Source organism: Delphinapterus leucas, chromosome 5 (assembly GCF_059928025.1).
Source record: "Delphinapterus leucas isolate spDelLeu-1000000601 "Yukka" chromosome 5, BTC_Dleu_Yukka2, whole genome shotgun sequence".
Lineage (NCBI taxonomy): Eukaryota > Metazoa > Chordata > Mammalia > Artiodactyla > Monodontidae > Delphinapterus > Delphinapterus leucas.
Window position 1 is genome coordinate 18,446,229 of NC_143133.1, and position 20,690 is coordinate 18,466,918.

The 20,690-nt window shown below is 36.4% G+C and overlaps 1 protein-coding gene across 1 annotated transcript in view; it reads right to left on the reverse strand.

Annotated features, from left to right (window-relative positions):
* AFG2A (AAA ATPase AFG2A) overlaps positions 1-20,690 on the reverse strand; it is a 334,297-nt gene that overhangs the window by 52,826 nt on the left and 260,781 nt on the right. Inside the window, exon 15 of the mRNA XM_022596439.3 lies at positions 12,947-13,111. Coding sequence (XP_022452147.2) covers positions 12,947-13,111 — 165 coding nt within the window. The remainder of the gene's footprint in view (positions 1-12,946; positions 13,112-20,690) is intronic.

The window sequence follows — 20,690 nt, forward strand, 5'->3', positions numbered from 1 at the left end:
TACTTATTTAGCCTGGATACCAGGCCTGGGGACTAGATTCTCAGGTAGGTCTTGATGAACTTGTTGCCTTGATATACTGCTTCTCTTTATAAAGGGGCTTCAGTACTTTATACTTCATACTTTCAGTAATAAAATGCTGTATTAAGTTTGTTGCCAGCCAGCCTCTCATTCAATATTCATTTCCTTTCTGACTACTACTGCCTTTGTAATCTGACAGCAGTTTTAAACACCTGGCAAGGAGTCAGCAATACAGGTATGGCAGCACAAGGTGTTCTGGAGAATGATTTGCTTGGTGTAAACATCCTATCTAAAACAGACCTCAGGTAAGTTGAACTAAGGTTCTTTTTATTGCCAATTTAAGTAGAAGTTCATGTTTGGAAATATAGAGAATGTTACATTTCCATACGCTGTAAGTTTTAAAAACTGTAAGTTAAAATGAACATTATAACTTCGTAGCTTTTTCTTACTTTCCTAACAAAGAGTCTAGGGAAAAAGTAGGCCGATGCATATTTCCGTTTTATAAGACTTTTTATCCTAACATCTCCAGAATCATAGATATTGAGCTTGACTTGCTGTTCTTAAGGAAGCTGAAAAGCAGAAAAACCAAAAGTATCAGGAAAAAAAAAAAATCACTGGGCATGGGAATCTCTGAGCAATTAAAACTTTCATTTCCATTCAGTGGAAAATTGTTTACGTTTGCTAAGGAGTTTTTTTTTTTTTTTTTTTGGCCCTGCTATGCAACTTACGTGATCTTAGTTCCCAGACAAGGGATTGAACCGGGGCCCTTGGCAGGGAAAGCACGGAGTCCTAACCACTAGGCTGCCACGGAATTCCTAGCAGAATTTTATTAAAATCCGAATTCTATGAACTGTCAGAGTTTTTCAAGGTTCCCATTCCTCTGGTGCCATGATTAGGATCTCTAGGCCACAGAAGCAAGTATTCAGAGACACTGACCACAACACCAAGATCCCAGGTTTCTAGAAGCATTGTAAGGAAAACATAACCATGTTATATGTCCCTGGAGGTCCAACCCCTAAAGAATTCCTTATACAATTAATCTAATCTATGACAGGTATATAGGCACACATTTTTAGCACTAGAAAGGATCATAAAGACCGTTATTTCTACTCCCTTTTTAAAATACGAGAGCTGAGCTCTAGAGATGGTAACTGATTTGGCCAGACTAATACTGCAGTAAATGGTCAAGATGGGACTGAAGTCTAGGTCTTGGTTTTTACCAAACGGTAAGGGAGAGGGGTGGAGGGCTGGTTTAAAAGTTACAGTCTAGATATAAGCTTTTAGTGTATCTGATTTTTGCTCTGGAAGGTTTTATTATGATTCATTTACAACAGGGTAGCTACATTTTAGCCATTGAACAGAGCTGCAGAGATAAGGTACTTGCCCTAGGAGCTTATGTTCAAAGTTACAAGTGGTAACATGGCTCAGAAGACATAATCCACCTGACTTTTAATATTTTGGCCATTCATATCAGGTGCTGCACCTCATGGCAGGTTTAACGTGCTAATGTTGTACAAAAGACATCTTTAAATTCCCATTTATCCCATTCACAAAGCATATTTGTCCAAGGGCTCATGAGGCAAATCTTAAAGTCACAGAAAGTAGTTTATCTACTTGGGATTAAAATCTAAATTTATTTATTTGATGAATACATATAAACTTTATATGAGGTACTGTGCTAGTAGGCACTGTGAGGGATATTTAAAGGTAGATAAGCCAAAAAATGAGACAACCCTGTATAGATGTGAAGGTTGAGCATATACAAGGAAGCCCAGCTGAAGGGGTGAATAAGGACTTAATGAAATAGGGACTTTCATGAAAGCTCATGTTCTGCTTGACAAGCCTTTTGCCCTCGCAGGAATCTGTCACCAGATGGGGTAAAGGAGCGTCTTTTTCTAATTCATGTAAAGGTGCTCCATAGGCTAAGCTAGCGGTGGCCTTGGACACAAATGCCACCAATCTTTCAAACACACAAATCTGACCACAGTATTTCTTATTAAATTCTTCAATGGTTCTCCGCGGCTTAAAGAAGAAAAACAAGTCCGGATGATGTGCAAGGTCCTTCACATTTGTCTGAGCTACTTTTCCTGCTTTATCACCTACTACTTCCACTCTCAGACTCTTTTTCTACTCATATTTTAACCTTTAACTGAATCTAGAACACACTATGTTCTTTTATGCATCTCTGCCTTTCTGTATGCCAGGCATGCTCCCCTTTCCGGCCCTACTCTACTTTGGGAACTCCTATTCACCTATTAAGACTCAGATCAACTATCCCCACCTTCAATCCCAGTTAATGTGAGTTACATCCTCTTCTTTCTCCCCTAGTATTCTGCACATCATTACATCATGCCACATAAAACACATTATACAGAACTTAGTTGTTTATATGTCTTTCCCTCTAAACTGAAGACCTTATTCACAATACCTGGTAAATACTGTAAGTGAATAAAGAAAAACATAGTTCCTAACTTCAAGTAGCTTACAATTTTTGCGAAGATGACATCGAGGTAGCTAAAGACAACTGTCAGAAAAGTACATATAAAAAAATGTAGGGCTTCCCTGGTGGTGCAGTGGTTGGGAGTCCGCCTGCCAATGCAGGGGACACGGGTTCGTGCCCCGGTCCGGGAGGATCCCACATGCCGCAGAGCGGCTGGGCCTGTGAGCCATGGCCGCTGAGCCTGTGTGAACGGAGCCTGTGCGAACAGAACCTGTGCTCCGCGGCGGGAGAGGCCACAACAGTGAGAGGGGCCCGCGTACCACAAAAAAAAAAAAAAAAAAAAAAAAAAGTAAAGATGTTTCATATCCACTGTCCACAAAAGCAGGCAAATCTTTATCAAAGTTTCAGAGATGTTAAGGGGAACTAGGAAACAGTTTCAAAGATTCTTCTGTTGACTCAGAGGCTGGAAGAGTCTTTCAGGAGGAGTTGAAAGATCCAGGTTCTGGCTCTGGGTCTGTCACTTATTTGCTGTGGGACTTCAGACAAATCAATTGTTTTTGCTTGGCTCTAGTTCTTTTGCTACAGCGGTGTTCTCATGGTGTTAGGCACTCAGATAACGTATATCAAAAAAAAAAAACTTTAAAACCAGAAGTGTCACTTTAGTGAACATTAAAACTGATATTTTTGTTCATCAGAATTAGTTAGAGTCAACACATAAATCATCCATCCAACATTAATGTCCACTGATTCAGTGGACAGAATGGTTGCTTTGCTGGACTCCAAGAAGTAGAAAACCTGGTTTCTGCCATAGAGAATCTTACAGTTTGTTTGCGGTGGGGGGGGGGGGGGGGAAGGGACATGAGGCGGCTGCTCATATTAAAATAACCACAAAAATATCCTAAATGCTAAACAAGTGAAACAGAAATCAGAGTAAAGGAGTTCAAAAGGAGAAGCCATTTCTGGGTGGGGTTGTCATGATGGTTTTATGACAAAGCAGTGATTTCAGTAGGTTGTATAAACAAAGAGTACTTTGAAATTTGGGCTAGAGATATAGAATTTTAGGGTAAATGCACAAGAAAGAGTAGAGAGAACAAAGATCTCAAATAAGAACAGCAGACCAGCTAGTGACAACAGCATGATTTCATAGGGCAGTTTCTGATAAGGCGGGACAAGCAGATTGCATGTGTGTCTACCCGAGGTTGCTAAGTCCTGCAGTGCCCTGCTTCACTCTGAGATAGGAACACCGCTGCTAGCTGCTCTCTATCAGCACTACCCAGGGAGCCTGAGACCAGGCCAAAACGTGTCCTGTCCTGCCTTAGGATCTTTAGTCCTATCTTAGATGTGTTGTTAGGCTCGTCATATAGAGTCAGTCTATGCCAGGTTCTAGTACATTGATCCTGACTTTTATTTAGATTAGGGAAAACAGTCACAAGAGGCTTCACGTAGGAAGAGTACAGATATTCTACGTGGTTATAATTGCTCCTTCTGTTTTCACTGGGTAGGAGAAAAGGGAGAGGTTATCAGAAGGAATAATAATCAGCAAGATAGAAAAGTAATTTAAGTCTCTCCCTTTATTAGCTATAATAACTCAAGCACAGTGAAAGGAACGCTCCTTGAATTAAAGAGGAACACTGGAAGGTGAATTTTTAATATCAAGCTGGCATGAAGACCTTGAGCTATTATGAGACCCAGGAGGGCCTAGACTACAAAACAGAATTCAGGGCAAGACACATCACTTTAGTAAAATAGAGATAAGTACACTAAATTTACGTGAAGTTAAAGCTTTTTGAAAAATTAATGTGAAATTATTTAACTTTAACAAATTGCTAGAGCTAGATTCATAAGATTACCCTAAAAATCACCATATAAAGTAGATTTTTACGTTTTGAAGAAAAGACTAAGAGGCAATCTCAATTATTATAAATAATAATTTCAGATAAATTATCTGGTTATTGAGACAATGAAAACTGCCTTATGGCAGCATCATCCAATACTGTCGTGGTAAATATAAATACTGAACTGATAAAACGAGGAAAGGATGAAGGGAAATAACATTTATGAAGTACTCCTTATGTGTCAGGCCTTGTTTCTTGGTGCTTTTCCATTTATTATCTCATTTAACCCTCAAAACAATTTCAGTCACATAGATATCTTATAAATGAGGAAACTGAGGTTCAAAGAAGTTAAATAACTTGCCTGTAACCACCCAGAGAGAAAAGAGCTACAATTTGATTAAAAGTCTACTCAACTGCAGCATTAACATTCTTTTTTCTCCCCTACTTTATTGCCTCTCTTGAAAGCTGAATTCTCAAATCTTGATATATGAAATAAATGCTATCATTGCCTATATTATTTATAAAATGTACAGGTGATACCTGGCTCTTAGAGAGTTTGTCAGTTTTAATGAGATAATCACTGAAAGGAGGATAACATCCAAATGCAAATAAACATTCAATCCAAATTTTAGATATGAATTGTCAGACTGTGTCAGCAAATTTCTGTACAGAGAGGAAATGATGTATCTTAACCATCACCTCTGTCCTCAAGCACACGGCACATGGGTAACGGGCCCTGTCATGGCTTCATATGCATAGATTTGTGACTGCTGATTTCCTGGCAGTGGGTAAGATAAACGTTTTCTTAAAGGAACTAGGATAATTTGATATAAGACAAATACATGAAGTGGAATCTGCTACAAATAACTTAAAAAACAAAAATCAAAGACAAAAGAAAACAATAGCTATAACCAAAAAAGACTTTTTATTTCCTCCTGAAGTGAATTCCCATCTGCTTTTAAATGGCAACATGTTTTTCCATTAACTGGGAGCTACAGCCAAGAAGCCAAAGACAATGAGGTTCTGGCCACGGGAGAGCAGCAGGCGGCAGAGATGGCTGAAGGATGCCGCCTGCTTCAGCCGCTCCTTAGAGGCTGCTCCCTAGGGACCACATTCTCTTTTCAGCTGATGACAAACTTCCTCTTGGGACTCTCCTGAGGATTAAAATAATGCTTTAATTCCCTGTATACCCTCTCCAAGGAGGGAAAATGAAGTAACTCAGAAGGGTAGAAGGAGCTACTTCAAACTTAGGGTGTCTGTAAGCTTTTACGGAACAATGTTGACCTGGCAAAAGACCAGGTGACAAAAAAATATTTTTAAAAATTAACCCTCCTATCCCAGTCCTTTAATGAGTGCAATATCATCTCCATCCTAAACATTCTAAACAACTTTTTAATTAAAAATAAAAATAAAATATTCACTACAGTTAAAATAAACATTTTATGTTTCTAAAAAGCAGTGTCAGCAATTTCCTCATTTCTGGCTCACCCAGCCAAATTCTTGTTCGTATAGCTGATACTGTACAGTCAAATAAAATTAATTTTATGTAATACTGAATATACTACTCTCCCGTGAAGACAATTAACTGAGTCAGTAGTTTCAGTTTTATACCAAAAGTACGCACAGAGACACCCCAACTCTGAAAAAGAGGCTGTGCCTATAGCAGGGTGCATTGCTACAAGAAGGTTCCTCTATGATAAATGAGAAGGGAAAGTCTATTTTTCCTAAATCTAACTTTTTTTCAGTTCATTAAACGTTTGTTAAGTATGTACTATGTAGTAGGTTCTGTGCTGAAGGATATGGCCTTGCTGGGGGAAGAAATAAATTAGTTAAATCAGTGGTAAAGCACTGAGCCTGTAGGTATCAGATGACTGAGGTTCAAGCTTTGAATCTGTTTTACTATTTAAAAACCTATCAAGGACTTCCCCAGTGACGCAGTGGTTAAGAATCTGCCTGCCAAAGCAGGGGACACGGGTTAGAGCCCCAGTCTGGGAAGATCACACATGCCTCGGAGCAACTAAGCCCGTGTACCACAACTACTGAAGCCCGGGTGCCTAAAGCCTGTGCTCCGCAACAGGAGAAGCTACCGCAATGAGAAGACCGCTCACCGCAACGAAGAGTAGCCCCCACTCGCTGCAACTAGAGAAAGCCCTTGCAGCAATGAAGACCCAATGCAGCCAAAAAAAAAAAAAAAGATCAAAACTAATTTTGGCTTTCAAACATTGTTGTGCCATTTTAATTCTGAGAGAAGAAAAAAAGATGAGAGAGATCTTATATTTTATGTGAAGCTAAATTTAATCTATCTTAAACTTCCTATTGATTAATTTTGAGACTTTAAAAAGATAATATTTTTCCTCAAACAATAAGGCACCTGTGTGAATTACTTAAATATTCAAACCAAACCCTCCACCCAGAACAAAAAATGTGGAACAAACCTCTCTTGTCCAAATTGAAAAGCCTAGAACTACTAAGATACGGCTCTGGAATAAATGTCTATGAAGTTGTAATAATATACTGATTATAACTAGGACCACAGAAAGATACCCTTCCCTCACCTAAGCAATATGGGACATAAAAACGTAAACTGAGGGACAGTATTTTCTGCTACTTTCTCTGTGACTATTTTTAGAAAAGCTGATATAAAAATCAATCAGGAATGAATTTACTTATATTTCAGACTGAATTAGGCATGTACTACATAAGAACTAGCTAGCTGGTACAATAATTCCTGGCACCAAGTGAGTTTTTACCTTTCAGCCAGACAGGACCTCACTGGCTTTGCTTTTTGTTTTGCACTTCTGTGTTACTACCATGAATTATTTCAAAGTGAGAAAGGCATATTTATACCTTGCTAACTACTCTTCCACTTCACTCAACTCAAGTGAAAGATTTATGGTTTCTTTTCCTGCCTACTTCCTGTAAACTGACATATCATATACAGCCCTTGGTCTCACACCAAAAACTAAATTCTAGAAATGCTGGAGCAGTCAGTTAGCAGTAACTGTATGTTCATTTTAACTTAATGGATGGTCATGCCACAGAGATGCTCATAAAGATTATTGTTTCAGACAGGACTTTAAAGGTGAACACACTTTAACTGCTTCTCAAGCTACTTTCTACATGGATTTTCCGCCCCAGTGGAATTTAAAAATTTAAAGGGGGAAAATCAAACATACATAGTTACTAGTTGAAAAAGGCAGTGAGTAGATTTGATATTTATTTTGGTTGTTGTTATTAGCTATGACTACATGATATACTAAATCCAATTCCACATGTAAGTATACCTACAAGACTCTCTGAGTACCACTAATGATCTGTTATGTGTTAACCTCTTTGGTTTTTACAGAAGACAGATAAAAAATAATAGCAAGCAAAACAGAATGTGGAGTCCCAGCCTGCTGGATAATTCAGAATGAAAAGAATCTACAGCTTCTTACTTAAGAAAGTATTAATTTCCCAGTACAGACCCATATCAGTGGTATTCAGAAGACATTTCTGTGTTGAGGAATATATAGCCCAAATTTTTCTTAAGATATACATGTAGAAAAGCTGCACAAATAGTTTAATGGAATTTTATTCTGTAAATAAAAACAGCCTAAGTAAAGAGTTGCTAAGGACAGAAAAAATATTTATTTATTTGCCATACTTAAAATTTTCATATTTTCACAGAGGTCTTGCTATTCTTGTTGAGAGTATACTTTTACTATTAAGGGCAGACTGGCTGTCACTTCTATGGTTTTTATGAGAGAATCTTTGTAGACTGAGATAATTTTCCCAAATCTTAAAAGATAATAATAAAATCTCTCTGCCAAGTCTTTTGTATTTCAGAGTGCTTACATGATATCTTAATCTCATTTTTATGATCTCTATGAGAAAACAGTAGGGCAAGTTGTACACCATTTCCATTTGATAGGGTAAAGCAATCAAAGTTCAGAGATGTGTATAACTGGTTGGAAGCTGCTGTATCAAAAAGCCCCTAGACTGGCTGAATGGATACAAAAACAAGACCCGTGTATATGCTGTCTACAAGAGACCCACTTCAGACCTAGGGACACATACAGACTGAAAGTGAGGGAATGGAAAAAGATATTCCATGCAAATGGAAATCAAAAGAAAGCTGGAGTAGCAATTCTCATATCAGACAAAACAGACTTTAAAACAAACACTATTACAAAAGACAAAGAAGGACACTACAAAATGATCAAGGGATCAATCCAAGAAGAAGATATAAAAATTGTAAATATTTATGCACCCAACATAGGAGCACCTCAATACATAAGGCAAATACTAACAGCCATAAAAGGGGAAATTGACAGTAACACAATCATAGTAGGGGACTTTAACACCCCACTTTCACCAATGGACAGATCATCCAAAATGAAAATAAATAAGGAAACACAAGTTTTAAATGAGACATTAAACAAGATGGACTTAATTGATATTTATAGGACATTCCATCCAAAAACAACAGAATACACATTCTTCTCAAGAGCTCATGGAACATTCTCCAGGATAGATCATATCTTGGGCCACAAATCAAGCCTTGGTAAATTTAAGAAAATCAAAATCATATCAAATATCTTTTCAGACTACAACGCTATGAGACTAGATATCAATTACAGGAAAAAATCTGTAAGAAATACAAACACGTGGAGGCTAAGCAACACACTACGTAATAACCAAGAGATCACTGAAGAAATCAAAGAGGAAGTCATCTGCCATAGAAACAAATGACAATGAAAACACAATGACCCAAAACCTATGGGATGCTGCAAAAGCAGTTCTAAGAGGGAAGTTTATAGCAATACAATACCACCTCAAGAAACAAGAAACATCTCAAATAAACAATTAGCCTTACACCTAAAGCAATTAGAGAAAGAAGAACAAAAAACCCCCAAAGTTAGCAGAAGGAAAGAAATCATAAAGATCAGATCAGGAATAAACGAAAAAGAAATGAAGAAAACGACAGCAAAGATTAATAAAACTAAAAGCTGGTTCTTTGAGAAGAAAAACAGAATTGATAAACCGTTAGCCATACTCATCAAGAAAAAAAGGGAGAAGACTCAAATCAATAGAATTAGAAATGAGAAAGGAGAAGTAACAACTGACACTGCAGAAATACAGAGGATCCTGAGAGATTACTACAAGGAACTCTATGCCAATAAAATGGACAACCTGAAAGAAATGGACAAATTCTTAGAAATGCACAACCTTCTGAGACTGAACCAGGAAGAAACAGAAAACATGAACAGACCAATCACAAGCACTGAAATTGAAACTGTGATTAAAAATCTTCCAACAAACAAAAGCCCAGGACCAGATGGCTTCATGGGCGAATTCTATCAAACATTTAGAGAACAGCTATCACCTATCCTTCTCAAGCTCTTCCAAAATATAGCAGAGGGAGGAACACTCCCAAACTCATTCTACCACCATCACACTGATACCAAAACCAGACAAAGATGTCACAAAGCAAGAAAACTATAGGCTAATATCGCTGATGAACATAGATGCAAAAATCCTCAACAAAATACTAGCAAACAGAATCCAAGAGCACATTAAAAGGATCATACAACATGATCAAGTGGGGTTTATCCCAGGAATGCAAGGATTCTTCAATATACGCAAATCAATCAACGTGATACACCATATTAACAAACTGAAGGAGAAAAACCATATGATCATCTCAATAGATGCAGAGAAAGCTTTCGACAAAATTCAACACCGATTTATGATTAAAAACCCTCCGGAGAATAGGCATAGAGGGAACTTTCCTCAACAGAATAAAGGCCATATATGACAAACCCACAGCCAACATTGTCCTCAATGGTGAAAAACTGAAAGCATTTCCACTAAGATCAGGAACAAGACAAGTTGCCCACTCTCACCACTATTATTCAACATAGTTTTGGAAGTTTCAGCCACAGCAATCAGAGAAGAAAAAGAAATAAAAGGAATCCAAATTGGAAAAGAAGTAGTAAAGCTGTCACTGTTTGCAGATGACATGATACTATACATACAGAATCCTAAAGATGCTACCAGAAAACTACTAGAGCTAATCAATTAATCTGGTAAAGTAGCAGGACACAAAATTAATGCACAGAAATCTCTTGCATTCCTATACACTAATGATGAAAAATCTGAAAGTGAAATTAAGAAAACACTCCCATTAACCATTGCAGCAAAAAGAATAAAATATCTAGGAATAAACCTACCTAAGGAGGCAAAAGACCTGTATGCAGAAAATTATAAGACACTGATGAAAGAAATTAAAGATGATACAAATAGATGGGGAGATATACCATGTTCTTGGATTGGAAGAATCAACATTGTGAAAATGACTCTACTACCCAAAGCAATCTACAGATTCAATGCAATCCCTATCAAACTACCACTGGTATTTTTCACAGAACTGGAACAAAAAAATTTCACAATTTGTATTGAAACACAAAAGACTCCGAATAGCCAAAGCAACCTTAAGAAAGAAAAACGGAGCTGGAGGAATCAGGCTCCCTGGTTTCAGACTATACAACAAAACTACAGCAATCAAGACAATATGGTACCGGCACAAAAACAGAAACACAGATCAATGGAACAGGATAGAAAGCCCAGAGATAAATCCATGCACATATGGTCACCTTATCTTTGATAAAGGAGGCAAGAATATACAGCAGAGAAAAGACAGCCTCTTCAATAAGTGGTGTTGGGAAAAGTGGACAGCTACATGTAAAATAATGAAATTAGACCACTCCCTAACACCATACACAAAAATAAACTCAAAAGGGATTAAAGACCTAAATGTAAGGCCAGACAATATAAAACTCTTAGAGGAAAACATAGGCAGAACACTCTATGACATAAATCACAGCAAGATCCTTTTTGACCCCCCTCCTAGAGAAACGGAAATAAAAACAAAAATAAACAAATGGGACCTAATGACACTTCAAAGCTTTTGCACAGCAAAGGAAACCATAAACAAGACCAAAAGACAACCCTCAGAATGGGAGAAAATATTTGCAAATGAAGCAACTGACAAAGGATTAATCTCCAAAACACACAAGCAACTCAGGCAGCTCAATTTCAAAAAAACAAACAACCCAATCCAAAAATGGGCAGAAGACCTAAATAGACATTTCTCCAAAGAAGATATATAGATTGCCAACAAACACATGAAAGAACACTCAACATCATTAATCATTAGAGAAATGCAAATCAAAACTACAATGAGATATCATCTCACACTGGTTAGAATGGCCATCATTAAAAAATCTACAAACAATAAATGCTGGAGAGAGTGTGAAGAAAAGGGAACCCTCTTGCACTGCTGGTGGGAATGTAAACTGATACAGCCACTATGGAGAACAGTATGGAGGTTCCTTAAAAAACTAAAAATAGAACTACCACCCAACCCAGCAATCCCACTACTGGGCATATACAATGAGAAAACCATAATTCAAAAAGAGTCATGTACCAAAATGTTCATTGCAGCTCTATTTACAATAGCCAGGACATGGAAGCAACCTACGTGTCCATCAACAGATGAATGGATAAAGAAGATGTGGCACATATAAACAATGGAATATGACTCAGGCATAAAAAGGGACGAAACTGAGTTATTTGTAGTGAGGTGGATGGACTGTCATACAGAGTGAAGTGATACAGGCTGTCATACAGAGTGAAGTAAGTCAGAAAGAGAAAAACAAATACCGTATGCTAACACACGTATATGGAATCTAAAAAAAAAAAAATAAAGAAAAAAAATGGTCAGAAGAACCTAGGGGCAAGATGGGAATAAAGATGCAGACCTACTAGAGAATGGACTTGAGGATACGGGGAGGGGGAAGGGTAAGGTAGGACAAAGTGAGAGAGTGGCATGGACATATATACACTACCAAACATAAGGTAGATAGCTAGTGGGAAGCAGCCGCATAGCACAGCGAGATCAGCTCGGTGCTTTGTGACCACCTGGAGGGGTGGGATAGGGAGGGTGGGAGGGAGGGAGATGCAAGAGGTAAGAGATATGGGGACATATGTATATGTATTACTGATTCACTTTGTTATAAAGCAGAAACTAACACACCATTGTAAAGCAATTATATTCCAATAAAGATGTTAAAATAAACAAACAAACAAACAAAAAGCAAAAACAAAAAGCCCCGGGCTTCCCTGGTGGCGCAGTGGTTGAGAATCTGCCTGCCGATGCAGGGGACACGGGTTCGTGCCCCGGTCTGGGAAGATCCCACATGCCGCGGAACGGCTGGGCCCGTGAGCCGTGGCCGCTGAGCCTGCGCGTCCGGAGCCTGTGCTCCGCAACGGGAGAGGCCACAACAGTGAGAGGCCCGCGTACCGCAAAAAAAAAAAAAGCCCCCAAAGAAGAATCTTCTACTTTTAGTCCAGTGTTCTCTCCACTATATTATGCTGCTTCTCTGAAGACTACATTTTGAGAAATAGATAAGCCAGGTAAAAACAACTGAAATATAATAGAGGCCAGGTAAAATGCAATTTAATTTAGTCAATGTAGTATATTTCCTGTTTTAAGATTACTTAATACACAGTTATTTAAAACAGCTGGCATCAAGCAATCTTTTCTTCGCTAATGACCCCAAAGCACTGCTTTCTTCCCACCAAGGTATTTTAAGGGGAACTATCTTACCTCTGCTCCTGAATATGTATCTGTTTGGAGGATGAGTTCATTCAGATCAACATCATTACTGATTGGCATAGAGTGAAACTGCAAGTTAAATATTTCCCTTCTTGTTTCTGCATCTGGTAAAGGCACGTAGATGATTCTATCAATTCTTCCAGGCCGCATCAAGGCCTATAAAGAAGAAGGGGCAACAAAGGTTAACCAAGCTCAGAATTGATATTCCATATGAAGGAACCCAAGGAAAAAGGATGCCCAGAATCTCATGAATATCTCACTATTATCATAATTAGTAAATAAAACAAGTACTAGAGATTCTAAAGTCTATTTCAAAGATTCAAACAAATAAACAATGTCAGGGTACTTTTGAAAATAGAAAAACAGGATTTCTGAAAGGCTTTTTGCTCCTCAGCAACTGTCAGGTCAGTAAAAGACGATTATTGTCTTTTAAGGAAATGTGTATATGACTTGCATTCATCATATCAAAAGGTTTTTTTTGGTAACTTCCTGCAATAACTCTTCAAATATGGGTTAAGCTCTTTTCAGAGAGCCCACAAAATAACATAGCTCAGATCAAAGAATACTTCTAGAGCTGATGGCAGTCAAATGCACTTCCCTAATATTTTATCGAAGGTGAATGCCTGAACTATCTTAGAGCTAATGAAGTCATCTATTCAGAAAAAACTGTTGAGCGGTACTATACACCAGAGTTTGTTCTTGGTACTAGGAAACAGCACGAATAAGACAGATAAGTGTAAAATTGACTATAGCGAGAGTTACACATCTGTGAATATACTAATAACCTTTGAATTCTATATTTTAAGTGGATGAATTTTATGGTATGTAAATTATATCTCCATAAAGCTATTAAGAGAGATATGGGTCAAAAGTGTGCATGTATTTGTGTGTGCTTTGAGGGGATGGGGCAGCTTTTAGTTGGGGTAGTCAGAGAAAGCCTCTTTGAGGAGGTAACTTATGCAGATATCCAAAGGAGACACCCATACAAAGATCTGGGAAAGAGCATTCAAGGTAAAAGAAACCTCAAGTACAAAGGCACAGATGACTGGCATGTTCCAGAGACAGAAAAAACCCACTGTGGTAGAAACAGTGAATAAAGTGAAAAGACGTAGGAAATGAGGATAGAGAGATAGTCACAGGCAGGTTATGAGGTCTTAAACAACATGGTGAAGAGTCTGGGCTGCATTCTATTTGCAATGAGAAGCCACTGGAAGGTTTTAAGTAGGAAGGTGAAATGGTAAGGTTTACAAGCAAAGATCATTCTTGTGGGACAAAAAAAGGTCTAATAAGAGTCCAGTAAGGAAAGAAAAGAGAAGATGGGGTAGAAAAAAATATTTGAAGAAGAGGCTGTAAATTCCCCCAAATTGGTAAACAACCATAAATTCACAAAATCAAGAAGCTCAGTGAATTTCAAACAAAATAAATACAAAGAAAACCATACATGAACACATTATAGTCAAACTGCTGAAAACCAAAGATAAAATCTTAAATGCTGCCAGAGTGAATACAGGGAACAATGATTTGAATCACCAATGACTCTCAATTAAAACAATGGAGGGCAGAAACCAGTAGAACAACATCTTTAAAGTGTTGAAAGAATAAAAATGTCACCCCAGAATTCTATTCCCAGTGAAAGTACTCTTCAATAACGAAGGAAAAATAAAGTCATTTTTAGATAAAAGAAAACCAAGGAAATCTGTTTCCAGTAGATCTGCATTACAGAAAATGCTAAAGGAAGTTCTTTAGGTTGAAGGAAAATGACATGAGATGGAAAATTGAATCTTCAGGAAGAAATCAAAAGGATTAGAAATGATATACCCCCAAAATGTAGACTCCTTCCATCTCCAAAAAAATTACTCTTCTTGCTGGCATAATCAGAAACAGCACTCCTTGAATATTTAGGAGATACTCACTTATAAACAGTGAAAAACAGCACATTTCTATATGTGTACTTATGAATATGAAGTATCCAGAAAGAAGGTGTGATAGAATACAGAAAGTAAGGAAGATAAGAATTAGACATGAACCTCTTTTAATTATAAAAACTAAAACAACAACAACAACAACAAACCTCCAAATCCTGAAAATGTAGCTGGGCCATACATTAAACATTACAGAAAATACAAACATTGAAACCTCATATGGTTGCTCTGTGGGACTTAGTTCTTAGGGAACTGGTGCAAAAAATGATGATATTCTGTGAGTAATAAACTGTCCTCTGTCTCTGACTCAGGAGTCTCAAGTCCTTTGCCAGATTCTATGAAATTGTGGCAGACTAACTTGTTAGCTTTCAAATAGGGTAAAGTCTCTGAACCTTCATATTTCTTAATACATACTTTCCTAATAATGGAGCCTCAACATATATAAAGCAAAAATTGACAGGTTTAAAAAGATAAATATATATAATTCCACAAACATAATAGGAGATTTTAACATTCCTCTCTTAGCATTGATGGAACTAGAAAACAAATCAGTAAGACAGAGAGGATCTAACAAGACCATCAATCATCTTGACCTAATTGATATTTATTTATAGGGCGCTATGCCCAACAACTGCAGAACACATATTCTTTTCAAGTACACTTGGTATTTTCACCAAGACAGCCCATATGATAAGCCATAAAACAAAACTCAACAAATTCAAAAGGACTGAAATCATACAGAGTAGAACTCTATGAGAAGAGTAAGTTAGACATGAATAAAAATGGGACATAGAGGAAAACCCCAAACACACTGGAAATTAAACAACATACTTCTAAATAAACCATGGGTCAAAGAAGATATCACAAAGGAAATGAGAAAATGTTTCAAGTTGAATGATAATGAAAATCTAACGTATGAAGATTTGTGGAATATAGTTAAAGCAGTGCTTAGAGGCAATTTTATAACTTTAAATGCTTATAGTAGGAAAGAAGTCTAAAAGCAATGACCTAAGTTTCAAGAGTAAGTACAGGAAGGAAATAATGAACATGAGAGCAGAAATCAATGAAATGGGAAACAAACAAGAGGGAAAATCAAAGGCAAGTGTAGTTTTCTACAAAGATTTAAAAAATTGATTAAATTCTAGCTAGACTGAACAAGGATAGAGAGAACAAATCAACATCAGAAATGAAAGAAGGGTTATCACTACAAATCCTAAAGACAGTAAATGGATAATAATAGAATATTATAAACAACTTTATGATGATAAAAAGAAACAAATTTCTTGAAAAATTCAGGTACAAAATGGACACAAAATGAAACAAAATCAGAATAGCCCTACATTTATTTTTAAAAATGAAACTGAACTCATCAAAAAATTGAATCCACTGTAACCAACCTTTCCACTAACACATTATTGACCAGGGGATTTTTGCAGAAACTAACGCCTGTGGCTGTTAATACGTCTCCGGTCAAAAATGTGTTAAGAAAAATCCAAGCCCATATGATTTCCCTTCTGAATTTTACCAAAGAAGAAATAACATCAAAATTATACAATCACTTTAGAATACAGAGACGGGAATACGTCTCAACTTGTTTTATAAAGCCAGCATAATACTAACTCTAAAACCTGACAAAGATACTACAAAAATTGAAAATTACAGATTAATGACACCTTCATAAATATAGACCTAAAAATCCTTTAAAAACATTGGCAAATAGAATCTAACAATATATAAAATGGATAAATCATCATAACCAAGTAAGAATTATCCCTGGAATGCAAGGTTAGTTTAACACTCAAAATCCAATGAATATAATTCACCACAGTAAACAGAATAAAGGAGAAAAACAATAATGATCATTTAATATGTGCAGAAAAAAAAAATGACAAAGTTTAAGATCTACTCAAAATAAGAAAACTCTCAGCAAACTAGGAACAGAAGGGAACTTCTTCAATATAATAAATGGTATTACAAAAACCTACAGGTAGGGCTTCCCTTGTGGCACAGCAGTTGAGAATCCACCTGCCAATGCAGGGGACATAGGATCGATCCCTGGTCCGGGAAGATCCCACATGTCGCGGAACAATTAAGCCCGTGAGCCACAACTACTGAGCCTGCGTGCTGCAACTACTGAAGTCTGTGTGCCTAGAGCCTGTGCTCCACAACAAGAGAAGCCATCACAGTGAGAAGCCCGTGCACTTCAATGAAGAGTAGCCCTGCTCGCCGCAACTAGAGAAAGCCTGCACACAGCAATGAAGACCCAATACAGCCAAAAATAAATAAATAAATAAAAGTAAAATAAAATAAAATAAAATAAACTACAGGTAACATCATAATTGTCAAAATATTTAATGTTTTATACCTAAGATCAAGAACAAGGTAAAAAACACCACTTTCACCAAATATTATAATAGAGATACTAGCCTTTGCGATAAGGTGAAACCAGGGTAGGGAGGGTATGGGGGGAAGAAAGTATAGAACTTGGAAGAGTAAAAAGTAAAACTATCCTCATTTGTAGATATCATGAGAGTTTATATAAAACTCCTACGGAATCTACAAAACAACTAATAGCAAGATTATAGGATACAAGTTTAATATTAGAAAAAATGTATTAAGCAGCAAACTAACTAGAAAATGAAGTTTAAAAAATCTAATTTATGGAAATATATAAAAAATATAAAAGACAGGAATAAAATTAACAAAAGAATGCTTCACTGAAAACTACAGAGCACTGTTGAGAGAAATTAAACAAGACCTATTTAAACAGAGAGATATACCATGTTCATTGGAAGACTCAGAATTATGAAGATATTCTTTCTTTCCAAATTTATCTATAGACTCAATGCAATTCCAATCAAAATTACACAAAGACTTTTTTAAAAAGTGACAAACTGATTATAAAATTTATATGGAAATGCAAATGACTGAGAATAGTGAAAGCAACCTAAAAAAAGAACAAAGTTGAAGGACTTACCTGACTTCAAAACTTACAACGCTAATAGAGAAACAAGATAGTGTGATAAGGTCTGGAAGACAGAAATAAAAGATTAATAGAACAGAATAAGGAATTCATATTGATTTTTATTATTAATGCATTCAATGAGGAAAGGAAAGTATTTTAAGAAATGATGCTCAACAACTAGATACTCATATTTTTAAAATGAACATTGACCCCTACCTCACCCTATATACTCAAAAATTAACTTGAGAAGGATCATAAATCTCAGTGTAAGAGCTAAAACTACAAACTTCTAGAAGTATAAACGAAAAAAATTGATAAACTGGTCTTTATAAAAATAAACGCTTCTTCTCGTCTAAAGATACCTTTAAGAAGATAAAAAGGCAAGCCACAGACTGGGATAAAATATTCACAATAGTTATATCTGACAAAAAACTTGTATCCAAATATAAAAAGAACCCTTAAAATTCAGTGATAAGAAAATAAACAACCCAATAGAAAGTGGGCAAAAAATCTGAACAGATTCAGATACAAGAAGCTATAGGGTTGGCAAGTAAGTGTTGAGTAAAAAGCTGCTCAGGGGCTTCCCTGGTGGTGCAGTGGTTAAGAATCTGCCTGCCAATGTAGGGGACATGGGTTCGAGCCCTGGTCTGGGAAGATCCCACATGCCGCGGAGCAACTAAGCCCGTGAGGCACAACTACTGAGCCTGCAGGTCTAGAGCCTGTGCTCTGCAACAAGAGAAGCCACTACAATGAGAAGCCCGCGCACCGCGATGAAGAGTAGCCCCCGCTCGCCGCAACTAGAGAAAGCCTGTGCACAGAAACGAAAACCCAACACAGCCAAAAATAAATTAATTAATTAATAAATTAAAAAAAAAAAAGCTGCTCAGAATCATTGGTCATCAGATCAATGCAAATTTAAGCCACAATGAGGTATCATTACCTTCTCATAACAATGACTAAAACTAAAGACACTGACAACACCAAAGACTGAATAAGGATATGGAGAAACTAGAACTTTTACACTCTTAATGGGAACATAAAACAGTACAACTACTTTGGAAAACTGGCAGTTTCTTAGAAAGTTCCCCACCATAACAACCCAGCTACTCTACTACTAGGTATTTATCTGAGAGGAACAAAAATGTATAGCCATGCAGATCTGTACATAGATGTTCATAGCAGCTTTATTCAGAACAGCCCCAAGCTGTAAATAATCCAAATGTCTACCATTTCATGAATGAACAAAATATGTATTTATATATAATAGAATACCACTCGGCAATAAAAAAGAAAAACTACTGATACACTCAATAACATGCACAAGTCTCAAAATCATTGTGCTGAGTTAAAGAAACCAGACATTGAAAAATACATACTATAAATTCCATTTATATAAGATACTTAAAAATTCAATCTAATCTATGCAAAAAGCAGACAAGTGGTTGTTTGGAGCCTAGGGTAGAGTGAAAGATGGATTGCCAAGGAGCAAAAGGAACCTTTTAGGTTGACTGAAATGTTCTATTACATCTGGATTGCAGAGGTCGCTTCACAGGTTCACATATAGTATATATGTAAATTAGCTGAATTGTACACTTTAAGTTGATGCAGTTTATTGTGTGTAAATTATAACTAAATAAAGTTGATTAAACTTGCATTTGTTAGGTTCTCAGTATTATACATCATAAACTTAAGGGCATTAGAGATGTTTTCAGATCTTCTCTATCTAAAAAGATTATCTTCTTGGACTCTCCCTCTTTTTTTTAAATTACCTTATATTTATGTTTAGAGTTCCAAACAGAACGTTAAAACTCATGGAGTCCATACCATATATCTTATACAGGTGTCTCATAAAATGCTTGGGTAAATGTTAGCAGATATAATGAAAAAAAGGATTTTCTTGTTAAAATAAGTTAGGGAAACACTGGGTAGAAACAAAATTAAACAGGTTTCTATATGCAGGAATTTTTGGAGCCGATACTAATGGGTATGAAAAATCTCCAGGAGGGAGCTGCAGTAGCAGATAGAAATTCTATCCCACATTCTAATCACAGAACATCTCAAAAGCTAACATTACATTTCCACTTTGAAAAATGCTGCTGTATACTTTTTGCACATATCACAATACCTAGAACATGCTGAGCGTTTATCAAATATCTATTAATTCTTAAGTCATGTACAAATTAGCCAGCAAAAAGTCAATTAACAAATGCATAGTAAATACAGTGCCTTTGTTTAAAAATGAATGCTTTAATTATTTTCACACTATTCCCCACACCTAACATTAGTTCATTAGGTAGAAATGATGCAAGATCATCTTCCTTGAAATGTACTTTATCATAGAATTCAAAACTGCATTTCAATCATGGGGATCACTTCTTCCCTACCTAAAACAAATAAATACAGGATTTAGGAGATTAGGATGATACCAGTAAACATATTTTTTCAAATTATTAAAAATATCATCTAAGATGAATAACATTAATATTTATATAGCTCTTAAGAATCTATAAAGCAATTTTCACATAGTGTATTTCATTTAATATGACTCTACATTCTGTGAATTAGATATACCCCCATTAAGAAAAAGAAAATGAGGCCTAGGATCATGCAATAAATGACAGAAATTGAACTGAAATTAGGAGGTCTCTGAATATTGAATCATACCTTTTTTACTTTACTATCTTGCCAGTACAATATGATACTCAGTATCAATGGACAAAGAAAAAAAATTCTTGTTCTGAAATATGACACAGGTAACACAATAAATTTAAATATTTCTTTCATCAAAAAAATTATTACACAGCTACTCTGTGCCAGGCTCTGTTTTAGCTGCTGGGGATACAGCTGC